The sequence below is a fragment of the Erythrolamprus reginae genome, chromosome 1, assembly GCF_031021105.1.
Source record: "Erythrolamprus reginae isolate rEryReg1 chromosome 1, rEryReg1.hap1, whole genome shotgun sequence".
Lineage (NCBI taxonomy): Eukaryota > Metazoa > Chordata > Lepidosauria > Squamata > Dipsadidae > Erythrolamprus > Erythrolamprus reginae.
In genome coordinates this window covers 140366946-140389239 of record NC_091950.1, presented here as the reverse complement: position 1 = coordinate 140389239, position 22294 = coordinate 140366946, and the positions used below count along the sequence as shown (strand labels likewise).

At 42.6% G+C, this 22294-nt stretch overlaps 1 protein-coding gene across 1 annotated transcript in view; it reads left to right on the top strand.

Moving 5' to 3' along the window:
* The window catches only part of TMEM132A (transmembrane protein 132A), a 32105-nt gene extending 11854 nt beyond the window's left edge, over window positions 1-20251 (top strand). The window contains exons 2-11 of the mRNA XM_070767404.1: window positions 6357-6571; window positions 7579-7797; window positions 9383-9783; window positions 11279-11428; window positions 13899-14091; window positions 14174-14317; window positions 15597-15802; window positions 16036-16309; window positions 16942-17133; window positions 18261-20251. Coding sequence (XP_070623505.1) covers window positions 6357-6571; window positions 7579-7797; window positions 9383-9783; window positions 11279-11428; window positions 13899-14091; window positions 14174-14317; window positions 15597-15802; window positions 16036-16309; window positions 16942-17133; window positions 18261-19457 — 3191 coding nt within the window. The 3' untranslated portion in view covers window positions 19458-20251. The remainder of the gene's footprint in view (window positions 1-6356; window positions 6572-7578; window positions 7798-9382; window positions 9784-11278; window positions 11429-13898; window positions 14092-14173; window positions 14318-15596; window positions 15803-16035; window positions 16310-16941; window positions 17134-18260) is intronic.
* The last annotated feature ends 2043 nt before the right edge of the window (window positions 20252-22294 follow it).

Sequence of the window (22294 nt, the reverse complement as noted above, 5' to 3'; positions counted from 1 at the left end):
GAGCTGCTCGACTTAAGAGCCCAGGTCCGGAACGAATTAAACTCGTATCTCGAGGTACCACTGTATTTGGACTTCAACTACCAGAATTCCACAGCCAGCAAATGCTGGCTGGGGAATTCTGGGAACTGAAGTCCAGATATCTGAGTTGCCAAGGTTGGGAAACACTGATCTAAAGGATGGTTAAAATGGAGGACCTGACCAGACAATTGAAGTCCTGTTCCCTTTTAACATGTATCCAACACATTGTCTATGGAGATTCTCAGTCATCCAGGTCATGGTTGTCCCGAAGGTGCTTTTTCTAAAGGCAACTGAACTTTGTTTTTCCTTAAAGACGTTTTGCTTCTCATCCAAGAAACTTCTTCAGTTCTGATGGAATGGTTGAGGATGGAAGGATTTATACTTCGTGCAATAAATCTTTCCATCCTCAACCATTCCATTAAAACTGAAGAAGTATTTTGGATGAGAAACAAAGTCTAGTTGCCTTTTAAAAAGCACCTTTGGGTATCCCATGCACGTATGAAGTGAGACAGAGCCTAGACTGCCTGGTCATGCCTGCAATATTGACACAATTGTCTACCCCCTGGCTGTACCATATTCTGGAGGACCCATGTGAGGTGTTTATATACTGCTGAAAAAAATAAAGGGAACACTCAAGGAACACATCCTAGATCTGAATGAATGAAATACTGTATTCTCATTGAATACTCTGTTCTGTACAAAGGTGAACGTGCACTTCCTAAGTGGACAGTTTGATTTCACAGAAGTTTGATTTACTTGGAGTTATATTGTGTTGTTTAAGTGTTCCATTTATTTTTTTCAACAGTGTATATCCCTAGCTTTCCTAACTAGATCTCTGTTTATAAGCATTTGTCAACAATACATTAAGGCTTGAGAGTACTGTAGACAGACCTCTTCAGTTTTCCTGAATGAGCGATGGACTGAAATATTAAATCAATTATGGTGGTCAAGATCCCCTGCCTTTTTGAAATCTAAATTGCCAGAATAGTTTTTATTATTTAAGTAATAAAATAAAATTTCTGCAATAGAGCATCTCTCCTTACTTCACTTTTCAGACATTCCCACTTCGCCTCAAAAGTATACTGGGTCCCAGAATTACTCAAAATATTGCAAAAGGGCAGTTCTTCATCTGTGTTTTCCCAGCCTTTTATAATACTGCTTTAGTTGGCTGTAGTCCAGCCTCTGTGCTACTGGGCATAGTTGGGTCCTGGCTGTTTCAAAGATTTCTTTCTCACCACAGGTTCCCAACAGGTTCACGCATCTGTCTCTTACAGAACAGCATTTAAAATCAGGGAACTGCAAAGGATAGTTTGGAAATATACCGCCTTGCTGTTCCTCATCTATTCCGCTTTCATCCCTTTCCCTCATCAAATGTTGCCTGCATTTACTTTTTATCAAGCTGTGGTTGTCCAGAGACTTCTAAGAAGGATGAGAATTGAATTTATAATAGGAAGGGGGGAAAGAAAAATGCAAACACCTGAAATAGAGACAGGGTGTTTGTACTGTGCTTTTCTGTGCATCACAAAGGCAGATTTGTTGGCCCTAGGTAGTGCAAATAACTCTATCTTAGAGCAGGATTTGATTTTTCTTGTACTATTGGGTTGCTTAATCTTTTAAAACCCTTCATTCTGAAAACATTTTGACTTCCCCATAGGCAATTTTTGACAAAATAGCATACCATTGTAAAAGAACTAAGGATTTAAAATAGCTAGTAGCACAATTCAGGAGTAGTTCCCTTGTTGGATTCAGATTTGGCCATGCTTAGATGGAACTCATTGAAATCAGTCAGAGTTAAATTAGCCCATTGACCTAAATTTCATTTAGTTCACCAGGCCTTATCCACGTGTGACTTAATCTGGCCTCAGTTCAATCAGAATGTCACAAGAGCATAGGAAGTATGTTTTATTTTATAACCTACTTTCACTTGTAAGTGGAATATGTACAAGACATCTAACAGTGTGATCAAAGGGCTAGAATTGTGCAAAGATTGGTAAAACCAAGGTTGCCTTCTAATCTTAGCCATGTAAAGTTACTGGGTGACTTTGAGCCAGTCATTCTCTGTCTACACAACATAATTTGCAGGATTTTTTTTTTTTTAAATACAGTGGAACCCCGACATAAGAGCTGCTCTACTTAAGAGCAACTCGAGATAAGAGCTGGGAGGGGAGAGATATTTTTGTTCTACTTACAAGCCCAAATTCGAGATACAAGCGCCAAGGAGCTGTCTCCTGAAGCCAAACGCTAACTTCCGCGTTCGGCTTCAGGAGACAGCTGCGAAGCGGCGCGCGTGTTTTAAAAGGTTGCAGCCGGCCTGGGGGGCTCGGGGGGGGTGCTTGCACTTTCTTTCTTGCTCTTTTTCTTTCTCTCTTTTACCTTCCCTTCCTCTATTTCTTCTTTTCTTTCTCCTTCCCACCTTCTTCCCTCCCTCCCTCCCTTCACTCATTCCTCTCTTACTCTCCCCTTTCATAAGTTTCCTTGCTTCCTTCCTCTGTTCCTGTCCCTTCCCTCTTTCCTTCCTTCCTTCCCACCCTCCGTCCATTCATTCACCCATTCCTCTCTTGATCGCTTAAAGCCGGTCCCTGGTGCAAAAAGGGTTGGGGACCTCTGTCCTACAGGATTGGGTGGCAGAGAAGTTGAACATATGTAAATTTAAAAGTTTAAGAAAGTTTACAAGTTAAGTGAAAGAAACTTCATTATTCATTTATATGTACATGTACATTTCTTCATTAAAAACATGTCTTTCTGCATAATTTAGACTAACTTTGTGAGTTTTTTGAGGGCTGGAACCAATTAAAATTATTTACATTAATTCCTATGGGGAAAAGTCGTTCGAGATAAGAGCTGCTCGACTTAAGAGCCCAGGTCCGGAACGAATTAAACTCGTATCTCGAGGTACCACTGTAAAATGAAAGGAAATCTCCATGTCAGTTACCTTGAATTTCTGATTGTCAACAGTAATTTTTGTTTTAGAAAACCTGCATGTGTAGTGCTATCATTTCATACATTCAATGTGCCTCCAATAAACTGATCACAGTAATCTTCAAACCATTTCCACAAAAAAAATCCATGCTACAGACTCTTGTTCTAGTGCAATTCCAAATAGCTGCACTGCACAGTACAACCCCAAGGATACTTTCTCTGAAGTAGATTAAACTAAATTCATTAGGATTTACTCCCTGAATAATGTACACTTAATTGAGAAATGTCAAATTGAACTCAAGACACAAGTTTATATAAAATTTTAAAAGTTATAGTTTACCAATTTCAATATTGAGAAGGAAAGTCCTTTTGTTTAATTAATCAAAATAATACAATTCTTAGGAGTTAGTGAAAAATTTAAGGGAATTTCAAAACACAGACCTATGAAAAAAGCTCAAGAAAAAGTAAACATAAGACTGCTCCCAATAAACTTTGCTTTTGTGAAAGTTTGAGATATAAAGGCAATAAATAGAATGATTATCTTAAAATACATTTCATTCATTCATTCATTCATTTTTTTCTTATTAATTTAATAAGAAAATATATTCACAAACATATAACCTATTTTTCATTGTTAGCAGAATCCAAAGAATGGATAAACCATTTTTAAATATACTGAAATATTATCTAGGGTTTTTTTAAAATCATAAAGCCATTAAAACGCTACACATGATATAAATTCTAATATAAAGATCATCAATAGCAAAACATGATGATGGTGATGACACAGTACAGTTACAGCATTGTACTCTCCATGGTACTGAATTAGACCAATAGGAAAAGTCATCAGTCATTTGTCAGATTCATCAACTGAATTAAAAGTACTCAATGGTTCAGAGTCTTTCCGTTTTCATTGTACTGAGTATATATATATACTGTATATACCCTGTCTTATATTTTTTGGAACCTGAAATAAATGCTTGGCCTTATTGCAATGCACTCAAAAGTCCGATTGGGCTTATTATCAGGAGGTGTCTTATTTTTGGGGAAACGGTGTGCTATTAAATTAAGTCCAGGTTATCTGAGACTTCTGCACCTGTCTGTCTGTCTGTCTGTCTGTCTGTCTGTCTGTCTGTCTGTCTGTCTATCTATCTATCTATCTATTTAATCTAATCTATCATTCTGGATATATAAGCACAGTGTAATGGATGCAACCATTTACTTATAAGAATTGATCGCTAGGCAGAAAATCTGGGCTTATATTTAATAGACGTTCTGCTCAGATTGATTGTGAAGTAGAAGTGGCTGTCCATTAAAAATGTAACTCTTGTCTCCAAGATTGAGATCACGCTGAGGGCCACACTCTACATCAAGAGTTGAATGTCTCTGATTATAGAGGTTACATGTATGGCATATATATAAAACCAAGGTTCGACAAACCCAGGCGCCTGGTCGCCAGTGGCGCCTAGAAAAGGTGGTCTGGCGCCTAGAAAATGTTGCCTGCTGTACTGTATGTGTATACAGCAGTGTTTTTCAACCGGTGTGCCGCGAGGTGGCTCCTGCAAGTGGGAGCTCCAGGGCTGAGGCTTCAGCCCTGGAGCTCCCACTTGCAGAAGCCGCCCCCCGGCTATTGCCCGCCGCCGCTACCCGCACACCCCAAAATACCCCCCTGCGTGCCCTTTTCCATGGGCGCGCAGTTCCCATTCCCCTGCCTGCCTGGGGGGGGGCGGGGGCGGGGAGGCGCCGGCAGTAGAAGGCGCTGCCCCCGCCCACCCGATCTGCTCCCTCTCCTCCTCTTCCGCTGAAAGAAACGCGCGGAAGCTGCCTGCTTGAGCCTGGCGTTGCTCCACCCCGCTTCTTCCTGCTTGTCATCCTCCGTTGCCAGGAAAGCCGGGTTTGTTTTCCGTGAAAGCAGCGCGCCTTTTAACACGCTGCTTTCCTGCACCAGCGACGTTTGGCTGCCGGGGGGGTGGGGAGGAGAAAATCCTCCCCCCCCCAGGAGCAGCAAAAGCCTAAGCGGCGGGGTGCACCGTTTGCCTTCCGGCTCAGTCGCAGAGGCTTTTGCTGCTTGTGGAGGGGGAGGGGTTTGGCGGTGCCGATGCCAAATGCTTTCCCTCCACGGTGGGGGGTGCAGGGCAGGCGCAGTCAGCCCCAGGAGACAAAGATGGAATGAGAGAAAGGAAAGAGAGAGAAAGGGAGGGAGAGAAAGAAAAAGTGAGAGATAGAAAGGATAGAGAGAAAGGGAATGAGAGAAAGGAAAGAGAGAGAAAGAGAGGGGGAGAAGGAAAGAGTGAGAGATAGAAAGGATAGAGAGAAAGAGGGAATGGAAAGAGAGAGAAAGGGAGGGAGAGAAGGAAAGAGTGAGAGATAGAAAGGATAGAGAGAAAGAGGGAATGAGAGAAAGGAAAGAGAGAGAGAGAGAGAAAATAAGAGAGAGAGCAACAGAGAGAGAAAGAACAAGAGAGAGAAAGCATGAGAGAGAGAAAGAACAAGAGAGAGAGAGAGAAAATAAGAGAACAAGAGAGAGAAAAAGATAGCAAGAGAGAGAGAAAGCAAGACAGATAGGGAGAGGAAAGGAGAGTGAGAGAAATGAGAACAAAAAGGGGAGAAAAAAGGAGAAATGATAAAATGATTGAGGCAGAGAATGAGAGGAGAGAGAAACAAAAGAGAGAGAGAGAGAGGTGATTCTTGAAGCATATGGTAAAAAGCATCCAAATAATAAGAACCCCCCCCCCCCCCAGCCCACACCTGTTTTTGAAAAGGATAAAAGAGAAAAAAAACCCAGCCCTCAACTGGTTTTGGAAATGGTTGGAGTGTGTATACATACACACACATAAGGGGGGGAGAGAGACAGGGATGGAAAAAGAGGAGAAGTTTGGGGGTGAAAGCGATGTCAGGTGGAGACTCGGCAAAAAACCAAGTTTGCTTAAAAAAAATTCTGGCTCCTAAATTTTTTGGCTGGCTCCTAGATTCTGAACAACTTTGTCGACCCCTGTATAAAACACTTGTTGGTCACCCTGACAATTTAGTCTGATAAGGTCACCATTATATGGGATTAATTTCATTGACTTATTACGTGTCACTGACTCAGTGTTGACTGTGAACAACCATATAAATAGATTTTCATGATGAGGGATCAGTCTACACCTTTAGATGGTTGTTTGTTTGCAGAGGAGTACTGTATAGTATTTGGACTGAAAAAAACATCTGTACTAAATTGCAAAAAACAGAGTGGTCCGTATATTTCTTTGTCAAATTACTGAAGCAAGGTATAGTAGTCCTATTCTTGAAGCCCTATTTTGTTGTTTGAAAGTGCTCTGAACATAGAAGATCATAGAAGGATCAAGAGTGGGAATGGGGTCTATGGAGTGAGGAAATTACATGTCTGATGTTGATGGGCATAGTTCTTCTTTTTGCAGCGGATTGTGAATCTGATCCTCCTGACACTGTGTATTTGCCAGCTGAATTAAAAGTACTCAATGGCTCCGAGTATTTTCGTCTTCAGCGTGTTGATCGTTACTCACCAGGAAATGCTTCCTTCAGCTCTCACTCTGAGACATTCCTCTTCCTTCATCGTCGACTTGCAGGAAAGCCCAGTATCCAGGCTACCTACATTCCTTTCACTGCCCAGCAGGTAAATTTGCCTTAATTGCTTACCAAGATGCTTCAATGTAAAATGGAAATCACAATCCTTAAGTCATATTTGGAACTTTAAGAATATATCATGGAAACTGATATAAAATGTCTATTGTGTTTCCCAAACTGGTGACTTTGTGTTTTGTTACACTTTCTCTCAGGGTTTCCCCAACAGGAAGGGGGAGAGGCAAGAAGGGGTGTGTGTGTCAAAATGTGATTTACAACAAAAGTATACATTTAGTGGGGCTTATGTGATTTCATAATATAATTTTTTGATGTCCCCATGGTTAGGAATCAACAGCTATAGTATGTTCCCAATGGTGGCACAGTGATTAGAAGGCAGTATTGCAGGCTAATTCTGCCCAGAGTCTGGAATTCAATCCAGATAGGGCTCAAGGTGGACTTACCCTTCCATCCTTCTGAAATCAGTAAAATGAAGGCCCAGCTTGCTGGAGATTATTATTATTATTAATGTTGTTGTTGTTGTTGTTATTGTTATTGTTGTTGTTGTTATTATTATTATTATTATTATTATTATTATTATTATTATTATTATTATTTATTAGATTTGTATGCCGCCCCTCTCCATAGACTCGAGGCGGCTATACTGACATATTGCTCAGGGTGTACTGTAAAGTACAATGGGGCTGTATATAGATCTAGTCTATTTAATTTTATCCTTTTTAAAATAAACTTTGCTTTTAACAACACAGAAATATGCAATCACCTATTGTATTTCTTACCTAAAAATGCTTATAGTATCCACGTGGGATCCAGAATCATGCTTGTAAAGTAGAATGATGCTAGAAGTTGCCACATTGTTCTGTAACTAGTTTAATGTTTATATGTTTGATTTTTAAAAAACATGGTAGGTACAAGTGAGCTACCTATGGGTACCACACTAAGGATTCCCAGTGTAAGAAATGAAACAATGCCAAGTTCCATTCTTCCGTGGATTTATTTAATGAGATTCTACCCTGAATTCAGATTCTCTTTTCTTTCCAGGAAGTTCCAACAGATAATTCACAGTTCACAGGTGTCTCTACTACCTGGGACATCCGTGCTGTATCCATTGAAGGCACAGTATCTCCTTATGAGCCCTATGCTCGTGTTCTTTTCCACCTCCAAGGGCAGGATTGGATGTCAAAACGACAGCCCTTGCCTTGTGTCAGCCTGCATGTCTTCCATCAGGCCCAGGTTGTGCATCGGGCTTGCCACCTTCAGGTAGGCACAGTATATATGTTTACCACTTTCACAAATTGTGGGAAAATTAAGTACATGGCTCTCATACGGCTTGGAAACTTAAGTTCTGTTGTGGCTATTTGGCTGCAGTCTGTTCAAAACAGTGGAAGTGAATATGTGGAAGTGAGGTGAAGTGATGTGGTGCAAGTTGCTTGGAGGTTCTAAGAGATCATGGATCATCATGAATCACCTATATGATGATTTAATTCCACAAGCCTCTGGTAGGATCTGCCATGCAATTAATCCCAGGAATCCATGATTCTAGAGCAGAAAAGGTTGCTGTTTAAGTATTAAATATTGAAAAGTAGTTAAATACTAAATAATAGCATTATTCTTGTAAACATTGCTTAAAGCAGAAATAGGATTCAAAGCATCTGATTAATCCAGAGCGTTGTTTTATCTTCTCAAATATATTTGTCCTTCTAAACGCTCCTACCCCTCACCCACATATGCCATGAAGGATAAGGCATGGAATAAATGGCTCCTTTCTTCATCTTTCATAACATGCCTTTATTCATGAAAGGAAATGATTCTGAGCTTAATGCCAGGATATTTGTGCTAGGTATATGTAATAACAATTCCCAACTTTCGATGTGGAATTAATGACCATTCGTTTAGCGACAATTCAAAGTGACAACATTGAAAAAAGTGACATTGACCAGTCTTTGCACTTGCAACTGTTGCAGCATCCTTGAGGGTCATGTAATCAAATTTTGAACTCTTAGCAACTGGCATGTATTTATGACTGTTGCAGCATCCATTTATGAGATGCTGACATTATTAACTGCAGTTAAGAAAGATAATAAAATCAGGCACAAATTACTTAACAACTGTATCCCTTAATGATAGAAGTTCTGGTCTGAATTGTGGTTGTAAGTTGAAGATTACTTTTACTCTAAAATGTGGAAGTGATTCCTCTCGAAAGCAATCACTTGATCCCCAAAAGGAGAGGAGAGGAGAGTGATAGAATTGTCACTAAAGTGGTAAGACAAGTGCTTCCAGAAAAGTATCTAAAAGTAGCAGATAATTGGGGCAGGGACCATAACTAAGCAGTAGAGCACATATATTATGTATTTGCATTGGTACTTCAGTATTTGTTGTTATTGGTTCTGGGAGGCATAATGAGTACCAAACAAACAATAAATAAATAGCAGACACATTTTTCCTATAAGAAACAATGTAATGAGTCACGAGGCAGCCAACACCGACAAGTTCTATCTTGTGTGTTGAGTACTGAACAAACGATGAGAACTGGAACAAAATTTGTGCATCAAAATGCCCTCAGTACCAAATTTGATGAGTTTCAAAGCATTTGAGTACCAAGGTACCAACTGTATAAGGTTTCATGTTTGATCCAGCTATTGCACTCGTTAGTGTAAATGTGAGAAAGGTGTGTGAGAGAGAGATGGAGACATTGGCGTCAGTTTCTCAGGGACCTGTTGCCTATTAGAGTAGGTGGAATTAGGCAAGATAGACCAGGCCATCACACAGTATAAACTTCATATAGCTTGAAGATAAGCTTTCCAATGAGTCAATAGCGTGTGAATTTCTCTCTTTTCCTATGTAGGCTCCCCTGGGCATGTGTGTGGTGGAATTAGAGCTTCCCCCTCGCTGGTTCTCTCCTCCACTTGGCACTCTTCATCGCAGATCCGAGGATTCAGTCAACCCAACTCTAAGGGCAGAGTTGTACTATAGGCTGGAGGCCACTCTGCCTGGGAAGGGACACAGAGATTGTCCCCATGTGCAAACCCAGCAGAGGCCACATCCGGGAACAGAAAGCTCCAAGGAGCAGCTGCACTACGTGGGCCCTGTGGACATCAGAGTGATCAGCCCTCCACGGCGGCAGGAGGTGCGGCTGGATGACAATGTGATGGTCCGAGTTCCCGACACAGCCCTGCGCCCAGGACAGCTTTTCACTGCCACTCTCATTCTGCAACAGAACTTCACAGCTGATCTGCTGACTCTCCGGTGAGTGACAGCTGCCATGCACTTACCTGAACGACAAACAAAGGATTTCAAATTGAAAAGTCTTTTCAGTCACAGTGAGCACAACCTTGATAAGCAATCGTAATTGGGAACAGTTAAGTATCATATTGTTTTCAACAGTTTCAAGTTCATTGCAGAACACTTGAAACAGTTGAAAACAATATTCTTGGCTGTGAAATGTACAATGGGCTTCTATATTATTATAACTCCTGTAGATGAGATTGAAGATGTGATTGCCTAATTAGTTGATGGCAGAGCTGAGGTTTATAGCAAACCTATGGATTTCTTGATGCCCATTTACTCTCTGGGTTCTCGGATGCAGGTTTTCATCTCCTCCAAAGGTCCTCATAGAAACATAGAAACATAGAAGACTGACGGCAGAAAAAGACCCCATGGTCCATCTAGTCTGCCCTTATACTATTTCCTGTGTTTTATCTTACAATGGATATATGTTTATCCCAGGCATGTTTAAATTCAGTTACTGTGGATTTACCAACCACATCTGCTGGAAGTTTATTCCAAGGATCTACTACTCTTTCAGTGAAATAATATTTCCTCACGTTGCTTTTGATCTTTCCCCCAACTAACTTCAGATTGTGTCCCCTTGTTCTTGTGTTCACTTTCCTATTAAAAACACTTCCCTCCTGAACCTTATTTAACCCTTTAACATATTTAAATGTTTCGATCATGTCCCCCCTTTTCCTTCTGTCCTCCAGACTATACAGATTGAGTTCATTAAGTCTTTCCTGATACGTTTTATGCTTAAGACCTTCCACCATTCTTGTAGCCCGTCTTTGGACCCGTACAATTTTGTCAATATCTTTTTGTAGGTGATGTCTCCAGAACTGAACACAGTATTCCAAATGTGGTCTCACCAGCGCTCTATATAAGGGGATCACAATCTCCCTCTTCCTGCTTGTTATACCTCTAGCTATGCAGCCAAGCATCCTACTTGCTTTTCCTACTGCCCGACCACACTGCTCACCCATTTTGAGACTGTCAGAAATCACTACCTCTAAATCCTTCTCTTCTGAAGTTTTTGCTAACACAGAACTGCCAATGCAATAATCAGATTGAGGATTCCTTTTACCCAAGTGCATTATTTTACATTTGGAAACATTAAACTGCAGTTTCCATTGCTTTGATCATTTATCTAGTAAAGCTAAATCATTTTCCATATTACAGATCCCTCCAGGAATATCAACCCTATTGCACACTTTAGAGTCATCGGCAATTAGGCAAACCTTCCCTACCAAACCTTCCCCTATGTCACTCACAAACATATTAAAAAGAATAGGACCCAGAACAGACCCTTGTGGCATACCGCTTGTAACCTGTCTCTGCTCAGAATACTCGCCATTAACAATAACTCTCATCCTTCAAAGGCTTCTCTTTGCTGATCCTAACCTTACCACTGAGGCTGTCCAGATGGTCTTTGCTGCACATCTTTTTTAAAAAAACTTGTGTTTCCTTTCAGAATCAAGGTAAAGAAAGGATTACAGGTTCTGGCTGCTCGCCCCACCAAACCAGACGCTTGGACGGCAAAGCTGGACAAGTTCAAGAGTGCCAAGCACCACACTGCTTTGATCACTTGTCGTCGTTCTCCTGGCAGTGGATTAGTCTGGAAGTAGGTAGCCTTTGAGGCTCATAATTGTTTCTGCAGAACTGCTTGGCTCACCTTGAGATGAGGCATCAGGCAGCATCTCTGAACAGTTTGTACTGTAATGCATTTGGTGTTTTGCTTTTGAAAGGAAAACCTTGCCCTTATCTACATATACTGTACCTATGAAGAAAGCACTGAACTAGGATTCCACCTACTCTGTCTCTCCGCATTCCTTGTGAAAGGACAATTCGTTTTTTGCTTGAAGGGAAGTTGAATACTGCATCATCTATCCACTATATAGTCTGGGCAAAGTTCATTGTTCCTTAATTTACATAATAGTACAACTGTTCTAGTTTGCATAATTCTATGTTAGCGATAGAAGGGACAAATCCTTCTTCCAACAAATGTTTGTCTGCTGCTTCCTTCTTCACCATCGCAAGGATTAAAATCTTGTTGACCAGAAGTTGTTAACAGAAGCTGAGATGCCCTAGAAATACAGCTCTACACCCTACACTCTGTACCCAGTACACTCTACACCTAGTACTCCATTCTATGCAGGGGTGGGTTGTGGATCGTTTTGCTGTCATTTTACTCAGAGTTGCACCTGGAGTGTGTGCTTTGCATGCACGCACTCCCCCCGCCACAGCAATAAAAAATAGCTTCTGCGCATGCACAGAAACAAAAATTAGCTTCTGCACATGTGCAAAAGCAAAATCAAAGATGGCAGTGCCTATGGCCTGGCACTGACAAAACAGGCTCTATGATGTCATGGCCGCTTTACTAACGGCTCTAAGGAACCGGTTAGAACCAGTAGGAACCCACTTCTGGTTCTATGTCTTTAAGAGCTATTCAAATTGTTTGCATACTTCTGTAACTGCTTCACCTTACTCCTTGTATTATTCAGTCAAGTCTGATTTTTAGATACTAAATACTCTGGCTGGCTAACAATATAAAAAAAGCTAAGGAAGTTTAGATAGAAATACTGGGAGTATTTCCCCAAAAGCCAGCCAATCTTGTTGGATTGAGCATTCTTCCTCCTCTCACCCCACCCCACCCCCATGCCATTCTGCATCTATTAATATCAATTGTCAATTCAATTTTAATGGAAGATAATTTGTTTGAAAAACTCTTTCCAAGGAGTTGAACATTTGAGAGACATACTCAAGCCTAGAAAGTCATGTTCGATAGTGATAAAGACGTACATCATGAGAGAGACTGTCTCCTCTTTCACTGCACACTTGCCTCTCCAGAGATGTATAACCTCCTTGGCTTCTCATACTTCCACCAAGTTCTGGAGGATCTTCCCTCATTGGGCTTTTTTCAACTGGGAAGCGAAGACAACCTGGGAGGCTTCAGAGTAAGGGAGAGATTCAACACAGGAACCAGTAGTAGCGCTGGCACCGTGTACCACTTCCAAAAAAGAATGAGCTCAAAAACAGTACCTAAGAGTAAGGTTCAAAACAAATCTAAAATCAGAGACAAACTTTATTCAACAAGGAACTTACATTTGAGATAAAAAATGCAACCTCAGTTATGAAAATCATCATCATTATTATCATCTTCAATTACTACTAAAACTTCTAGCCAAATATCTGCCTTTTACTATCTTAACATTTATTTGTTGATAAACAGAGTAGGCCCAGGTATGCAACTGAAATACATTGCTCAAAAAAATAAAGGGAACACTTAAACAGCACAATGTAACTCCAAGTAAATCAAACTTCTGTGAAATCAAACTGTCCACTTAGGAAGCAACACTGATTGACAGTCAATTTCACATGCTGTTGTGCACATTTAACTTTGTACAGAACAAAGTATTCAATGAGAATATTTCATTCATTCAGATCTAGGATGTGTTATTTGAGTGTTCCCTTTATTTTTTTTGAGCAGTATGTATTTCATCCCTTAAGTCTTTTGTAGGAAGTGGGGTTTTTAAAAAAGATTTTTATCCAGATAAATTTGTCTGATTTGAGGAAGTTTCAGAGCAACTCATTTTTTCATTGGTCTTTGAAACATGCTGCTGTTTATTATATTTCAGATGAGACTGCTATAAAGTTTATCTGGAGGTAGTTAATTAAAGGCTGTTTTACTTTTGGTATGATGTAAAGCTGGAAAGTGGGCTTTGTTAACATTCTTGTTCAAGTTATTGGGAAGTTTAATGCATTGTAATATCTTTTCTAAGTAGTCATACTTGATTATTTGAGAAAGTTGCCTGTATTTTTGTGTCTTTAAACTGAATATTGTGCCCATTAAGTAGTAGCAGGTGTTCAGCTGCCACAAATTTTTCAATTTCTTTTTCTAGCCAGCAATATGGGAAATATATTTTGAAAGTCTGAATGGGTTAGTTTTTTGAAACCAGAGAATGCTATTCAGCTCCATGATGATCAAGAATATGTGAGGTGGACATATTATTGTTCCGCATGTTCTGTCATCTCCTCAGTTTTCCATGGGTTCTCTGATCTCTTGAATGCTGATTTTTAACCTTTCCATGTAGGGCAGCAGATTCTCCAGAGTTCCTATATTTGGATTTTCTTGTGGAGAATGGAACAGGTGCGCAGGCTGCTACACGCCCTGTTACCTGGCAAGTGGAATACCCTGGCCAGGATCCTGAGGCTGAGAAGGACAAGATGGTGTGGGAGATCCAAGTATCAGAGAGAGATGTGCGGGCCTTGGTTCCATTAGTAAAGGTAAGGCCTGAAACATGGTGTTTTTCTTCTCGTGGATAACTTGTAGCACAGATCCTTACCCGATTCCTTTGACTCTGTCCAGGAGCAGGAAATTCTGAACACTGCACTCCTCACAGGAATCCCCCAGTCTGTGCCTGTGAGGCTGGTTGTGGTTGAAACAGGAGGCGCCGTATCGGAAGTAACACAGCAGATGGGATGTGAGTCCTCTAATAAGCAGGTCCTACAGGTGAGAAACAAGTGCCTCCATTAAAGCTTCTGGATCAAAATCAGCAACATTTGTTAAGACTGCAGTTTCTAATTGTCAAATTATTTCTCAAGTGAGAGTCAGGCGCAGAGCTACAAAAGATGCTTAATCACTTCATTTAAAAGTTTTAGGGGTTGCACTCTCACAAGATAGGGTTAGTTTTAACCTTAGTTAATATTTGTAGTTTGAGATGTTAATACAGTAGTACCTCGTGATATGAACCCCTCATCTTATGAACTTTTTGAGATATGAACCTGGAGTTCGTGATTTTTGTGCCTCTTCTTACAAACTTTTTTCGCCTTACGAACCTGCCGCCGCGAACGCCGAACCCGGATGTTCAGCAAAAGTTCGGGTTCAGCGTTTGGGAGGCCGCCGAGAAACGCTGCCGCCCGGCTGTCACCTTGCCAGAAGAGCTGTGGAGCTGTCAGCCGGTCGGGAGGCTCAAATGGAGGTGGGGAATCCCAATAGGGAATTCCAGGGGCGGAGCTTTGACATCACAGAGACATCCTTCCTGGCTGGCTGAAACGTGGACTCCAGTAAGGGTGTCTCCGTGACATCAAAGCTCCGCCCCTGGAATTCCCTATTGGGATTCCCCACCTCTGTTTGAGCCTCCCAACCGGCCGACAGCTCCACGGTTCTTCTGGCAAGGTGACAGCCGGGGGGGCAGTGCTTCTCGGCAGCCTCCCGAATGCCGAACCCAAACCTTTGCCGAACTTCTGGGTTCGGCGTTCGGGAGAACGCCGAGAAGCACCCAGATGTTTCAAAAGGTGACAGCTGGGCAGCGGCGCCCAGCGGAGTGCCGGTTTTGCGATTTTTTTTTGCCTTTGCCCAATGTCCTTCCTCCATGTTTTCATGCAAGTGCCATTTCTATGGGAAACATAGAATGAAGCAGAGCAATGTTGAAACACAAGAAAAATAATTATACCAGTATATTCAAGGATAATGTATGGCTTCCCTCATTTCTTTTGGTATTTACAACCCATTTCTCTATTGCACCCAAGAGGATTCAGTCTCACACTGATAAGATTATCAGAACTCACAACATTTTCCAGCTATGGCTCCATCTCTAATTGTTCTAGAGGAAAACAAAATTCAATTCAATTCAATTTGTTAGATTTATTAGACTCGGGGCGGCATACAAAGAAATAAATCCATACTGAGTTAAGGACTCAGTATGGGCATTCTTGCTTTCTTTTAACACTTTCATAAGCCTTTGGATGCACATCTATGGACCTGAATGTGTTTTCTAATTCACCTCTAGGTATCAGATGTATGTGATGCTGTCTATGTAGGAGGAAAAGAGAGCCGAGGGGCACGGGGTGTAAGGGTGGATTTCTGGCACCGTCGTCTGCATGCATCATTACTCTTTACTGTCTGGGCTCCACTTCTGCCTTTGCGTATTGAGCTGACTGATACCTCTTTGGAGCAAATACGAGGCTGGAGGGTCCCTGGTCCAGCATCTGAGAGGTAAGTGTCCATGATCCTGATAGTCACTAAGTAAAGGTTTGGTATCCTTCCTCAACTTAGCTCCTTGTAGATGTTTTGCGAGTATGCTTTCTAGATTCCCTATCACCAAGGCCAATGCTGATACAGAATACTGAGAGCTGTGACCCCCAAATCATTCCGAGGATATTAAATTGAGGAAAGCTGCCTTATGTTTTGTAAATATGCTATGTTCTTGCATTTCTTCTCTTAAACAGTCCAGCAGAACCAGACGAGGGTGGAGAAGAAGCTGAGAGGAGAGCACGTGGCTGTCGGTTGCAATACCAGCGTGCTGGGGTCCGTTTCCTCACCCATTTTGTAGCTCACCCTCTAGATGGTGGACGTCACCTGACCTATATGCCAGGCTCTGATTGGCTGCTAGATGTTTCCCATCTGGTGCAGAAGCATGCCAGAATCCAAGACCCTCGAATAGCAACACTGGAAGGTGGGAAGGTGGTGGTCGGCCGTGAAGTAGGAATGACCTCTGTGGAGGTAAGGATCATGTGAGGAGAAAAAATGGGGGCTGAGTGATTCCTTGCTGAAATGGGATGGAATGAGACAAGAAGCTTGCTTGGAGCATGATGATAGTTCTTCAAGGGGATGAGTTTGCATATGCTGTGGATGTTACTTTTGTCTCCGTTTGGGGAAATGGTGGGATAATATGGTGAGTGTGGGTATGAAGAAAGAGACAATGAAGAAAGAGGGATATGATAGCTTTACAAGCAATCTATGAAACATATTGTACATTGTAAGCATCTCTATTGTCTCCCTCCCTCCCTCCCTTTCCATCCACCCAACCATCCATCCATCCATCCCTGTCTGTCTGTCTGTCAGTCAATCATCTATCTAGCTATCTAGCTATCCATCCATCCACCCATGCACCCATCCACCCATCTACCTACCTATTTATCATATATCTGTCGGTCCATCTACCATTTTCTATGATTTATATCTGTCAGTCATTGAGGGGAACTCGCTCTCCCTATTATTTGGTCGCTTGGCTGGCAAATTAACCATTCTGTTAACCATATCTTGATGTTGCAATGGATGAGAAGAAGCATCGGAATGGATACAGTTTCTGTGCAAAGTCTCCTTATAAAATAACAATATATATTTTTTCTCAGGTGCGTTCTCCTGTTTCTGACTCTATCCTGGGGGAACAGACTCTGATGGTGTCAGAAGAGAAAGTCTCAATTTCAGAGTTGCAAGCCCAGCTGATATCAGGTCTGTCACTCACACTGTTTGCAGAACCAAAACATCTGAATGTTTTCACTGCGATGTGCCAAGGACTTTCTGCTCTGCATTCCCTGAAACAGGTGAACAGTTTTTCTAGACATTCGTAGCATTATGAATTTAATTTTCTATCTTTGCGTTGCAGAAGCACTAAGCTGCATTTTGAAGGGTGCATACGCGTCCTTCTATGGCACTCTTAAGCTAAAGTTAGACTTGATAGAAATGTCATGTTGTAATTATCTTCAAATATGGAATGTGTTTATACGTCTTGTTCTCTCCCAAGATTTGCAAAATCTATTTTATTTGGGTATCGTGAAAGGGGATCAGTGTACCATGAGTTTTCTCCCCGTGATGTGTAGTAGTCAAAAAAGAGGGATAGAGATTTAGGGTAGGAAGAGGTAAAGGGGAAGCCGCTTCATTAAGTTGGGTGGCATAATTTACATTTGCCAGGATTTAGGGGTAGTGATTTGTGACAGTCTCAAAATGGGTGAACAGTGCTGTCAGGCGGTAGGGAAAGCAAGTAGGATGCTTGGCTGCATAGCTAGAGGTATAACAAGCAGGAAGAGGGAGATTATGATCCCGCTATATAGAGCGCTGGTGAGACCACATTTGGAATACTGTGTTCAGTTCTGGAGACCTCACCTACAAAAAGATATTGACAAAATTGAACGGGTCCAAAGACGGGCGACAAGAATGGTGGAAGGTCTTAAGCATAAAACGTATCAGGAACTCAATCTGTATAGTCTGGAGGACAGAAGGAAAAGGGGGGGACATGATTGAAACATTTAAATATGTTAAAGGGTTAAATAAGGTTCAGGAGGGAAGTGTTTTTAATAGGAAAGTGAACACAAGAACAAGGGGACACAATCTGAAGTTAGTTGGGGGAAAGATCAAAAGCAACATGAGAAAATATTATTTTACTGAAAGAGTAGTAGATCCTTGGAACAAACTTCCAGCAGACGTGGTTGGTAAATCCACAGTAACTGAATTTAAACATGCCTGGGATAAACATATATTCATCCTATGATAAAATACAGGAAATAGTGTAAGGGCAGACTAGATGGACCATGAGGTCTTTTTCTGCCGTCAGACTTCTATGTTTCGATGTTTCTATGCTACCAATGTGGATAACAATACCTTCGTTTGTCAACTCGCCCAACCCACTGTTACCATTATTTAAGATCCCAGTTTTCTTCTTTTTTTTCTGCAGGACGCAGTTCTGAGCATTTGGTTGGTGTTCAGTGATCACACCTTGGCTCCACTAGAGCTTTATGGCTGGCGGGATGCATCTCTCTTGCTTTCTTCTTTGAAACCTGAAGTCATATCTGTGCGGATGGAAGAGGAACGTGCTTACCCAATGATCGTTGCGGAAGGTCCAGGCCAGGGGTCCCTCCTGCAGCTCAGTCTACATTCCCCGGAGTCTTGCCGCAAAGGGAAACACAAGGCTCCCCTTTCCCAGGGGACAGCATGGCTGGAAGTGAACTTTGGATGGCCCCTTTTGACCACTAAGAGCCCACAACAAGAAGACCTCCATCGACATGGCAAGGCCCCCTTTCAGCGAGCGGAAGGCGCCATGTCAGGCGAAGCAGTGACGGTTGCAGCTGTCGCGGAAAACGGCAGAGGTTCAAGGAGGCGTGGCCCAGTAGCACGAGGGCCGCCGATGACCAAATTTGAGGGCGCTGGTGTTAGCTCCTATGAGGAGGATATTGAAGAAGTGGAGGAAGTGGAGGAAGATGAGATGGTGAAAGCGCCCGCAAGGGTGACCGATCTGGAGATTGGCATGTATGTCCTCCTGGGAGTGTTCTGCCTGGCCATCTTTATCTTCCTCGTCAACTGTGTGGTCTTTGTCCTTCGTTATCAGCGCAAGGAGCCTCCTGATGCTGGATCAGGTCCAGCCTCTTCCGCCCAGCAGCCTCACAATTGGGTCTGGCTAGGCACCGATCAGGAGGATCTTAGTCGGCAGCTGGATCTGGGCAAGCCACACTGCAAAGACCAGCCTCGGGGCCCTTCTAGCACCACCAAGGATGGGTACTCTTGCTGCGCGGGGCCAGGTGGAACTTTGGAAGTTTTGGCCCCAGAGGCACCAGCCCCATTGCCAGAGCCAGAGCCAGAAACAGGGATCCCCGCTAGTCATTTGGGCCCGACTGCACCAGGGAACCCGGCGCTTACCAGCACCTTGTCCAGGAAGAAAGAGGGCAGGGATGTAGGGGGCCGGCGGAAGCGTGTAGAATTTGTGACCTTTGCTCCCCCGTCCATCTCCGCTCCCAGCCCCCCTGCTTCTGGACCAGTAGTTCAGTCCATTCTGGTAGCCAGCGAGGATGACATCCGTTGGGTGTGTGAGGACATGGGGCTGCGCGACCCAGATGAGCTGCGCAGCTACATGGAAAGGATTCGAGGTAGCTCCTGATCTGCCCTCGCCCCTTCATGTGGGCAAACCAATAAGGCGGTCACCCCCGCCCCCTTAGGCGCTCTCCTAGGATCGGTCAGCTGAACTCTACCTGCTTCTTTTTAAATAAGGGCTCTCCCCCACAGGACATCAGCCTTGGACCAGTTTGTGAGGAGGGAATGAGCCAGAGGTATTTCTGCTGGTCTCTGTGTTAGAGATCCAGTTCCTCGGCTGCGCTTTCCTTTTCATTCTGGTAGAGGCATCTGCTCCACCTGTTATTCTCTCTGCAGGACTAGCACATTCCTCCTGGGGAGATAGCCCACAGATCTCATTGCTTCTCCCTCCACCCCCTTAGGAGGTGTGGATGTGGAGTTTGCAGACTGGAAAGTAGCTGCAGGTGAGAGGTAGGCTGGCGCGATGTACTGTGGAGGTGACCTAGGGGGCTGATCCAAGACCTCACATATTACATTGACCCTCATTGCCAGTGTGTGTCCATTGTGATGGTATGAACGAGTGTCTTTCCGTTCTTCCTGTGGTCTGAGCCTGGGGCTCTGCCCCTATTTCCTTCCCCCCCCGCCCCCAAATTCCCTGATCCCTCCTCTAAAGCTGGGCAAGGACAGAACTCCAGGGAGCCCTGGCTGGGCCTTTTCCACCCCAGTTGTGTGCCTGATGTCCTCAAGAGTTTTGTACAATCGCTCATATTTTATACCGTACTATTGGGAGGCTGCCAGGCAAGTCCTTTATTTATGGAAGATTTTTAATTCTTACATTGTTAAAAAAAAAAAAAGTAAAATAAATAATAACTAAAAATGAAAGGTGTGTCCTTTTTGGTGCAGTCTGGTTTATTTGTGTTTCCTTGGAAATAGAGATGTAGTCATCTCTGCTGTGGGGATTAAGTCCAGACACCTGACAGTTACTTTCATTCCAAATATTTGTGGACTTGATCCTAGCCTAAGGCCAGTGTGTCATCATCACTGTTGAAATGCAGGAAATCCTCTGAATAGCTTTCCGCATGATTGTAGTTAAACCTTCTTTCCGAGAATATAGTTGAAAGTACAAATATGGGCAATTCTTGACTTATAACCATTCATTTAGCTACCCTTTGTTGTACAGGTAGTCCTTGACTTACAACAGTTCACTTAATGACCATTCAAAGTTACAGTGGCGGTGAACAAAGTGACTTAGGACTGTTTTTCACACTTATGACCAGTGCCACATCCCCAAAGTGACGTTCGGATGCTGATTCACATCTTTGATGGTTGCAGTGACCTGGGGTTGTATGATCCCCTTTTGCAATCATAGTCAATGGGAAGACTAGATTCACTTAACAACTGTATTACTAACTTAACGACTGCAGTGGTTCACTTAACAAAAGTGGCAAGAAAAGTCGTAAAAACTCACTTAACAAATTTCTCACTTAGCAACATAACTTTTGGGTTCAACTGTGGTCTTAAGTTGAGGACTACTTGAACAATAGCATGGAAAAAAGTGGTTTGTGACTGGTTCTCATACTTACAACACTTGTAGCATACCCAGGCTCATTCAATCAAAATCTGAGCACTTGGTAACCAGCATGTATTTTATGGTGGTTGCACTTTGCTGAGGACGTGTGGTCACTTGTGAACTTCTCAGCCAACTTCTGACGAGCAAAGCTAATGGATAAAGCCAGATTTGCTAATTGGATATGACTCACTCAACACCCACCTTGTTTGGGAACATAAATTCCAGTACTGATTCCAATTGTAAGTTGAGGACTTCCTGTAGCATAAAATCAAATCAAACTTCCAGCAGACGTGGTAGATAAATCCACAGTAACTGAATTTAAACATGCCTGGGATAAACATATATCCATCCTAAGATAAAATACAGAAAATAGTTTAAGGGCAGACTAGATGGACCATGAGGTCTTTTGCTGCCGGCAGACTTCTATGTTTCTATCAATTCCTAGCAAAAAACTCCCTGTATCAGCGTTATCAACCTCAGCTACTTTTAAGATGCAACCCAAGATGGGGATGGCCAGGGAATTCTGGAAATTGAGGTCCATGCATCTTAAAACGGTCGAGGTTGAGAAACACTGCTCTATCTGGTCATTTACTAATCTTTGCAACCAGGAGGCAGCTTATAGAAAAGGAAAACATAGCAATGGATGTATGACACGTACTAACAGGCAGTGCTAGGCAGTGAGCAATTGCTAAATCAACATCATGCAGGGTGTAGCATCTAACTAAACAATAGCACTGAATAAAATTGAGGGTAATAATATATTGGGTGATACAGCTGGTGTATAAATCATACAACTGATGTATGTTTGGTTGCTGTTTCCCTAGGCTTAGTAGCAGTTACACCAGGTTTACTTCTCCTCCAAGTACATTGGGGACTTCCAGGTTCACTATTCGGTCCTTGTGCTTTTCCAGGCAAGAGAGCTTTTGGAAATGTTGACTTTTATATCCTTCTATGTTGTATCTGCTAAAATGTTTCTCTTCTGTACAACAATTTCTAGACTTCTTGCATTCTAAAAATGGTCAGCTCTGAGCAAATCTTTCCCAGCTGCCAAGAAACCAACTTTTTTCTTCCTAGGGCATGATGGTGAACTTTTTTTGGCTTGGGTGTCAAAAGGGTGCACACATCCATGCCAACACCCACAATGCAGTGCCCTCCCCCACGCAGGCGCATAATCTCCATGCTCCCCACTGCACATGTGCACAGGCCTTACTGAAGCCTCTGGATTTCGGGTAGGCCCGTTGGGCTGGTTTTTGCTCTCCCCAGGGTTCAGGAAAGCCTCCTGTAGCCCAGGGAGAGCAAAAAAAATGGACCAAATGGATGTTTGGAAACTAATTTCCAGTTGGGCAGTTGGGCCA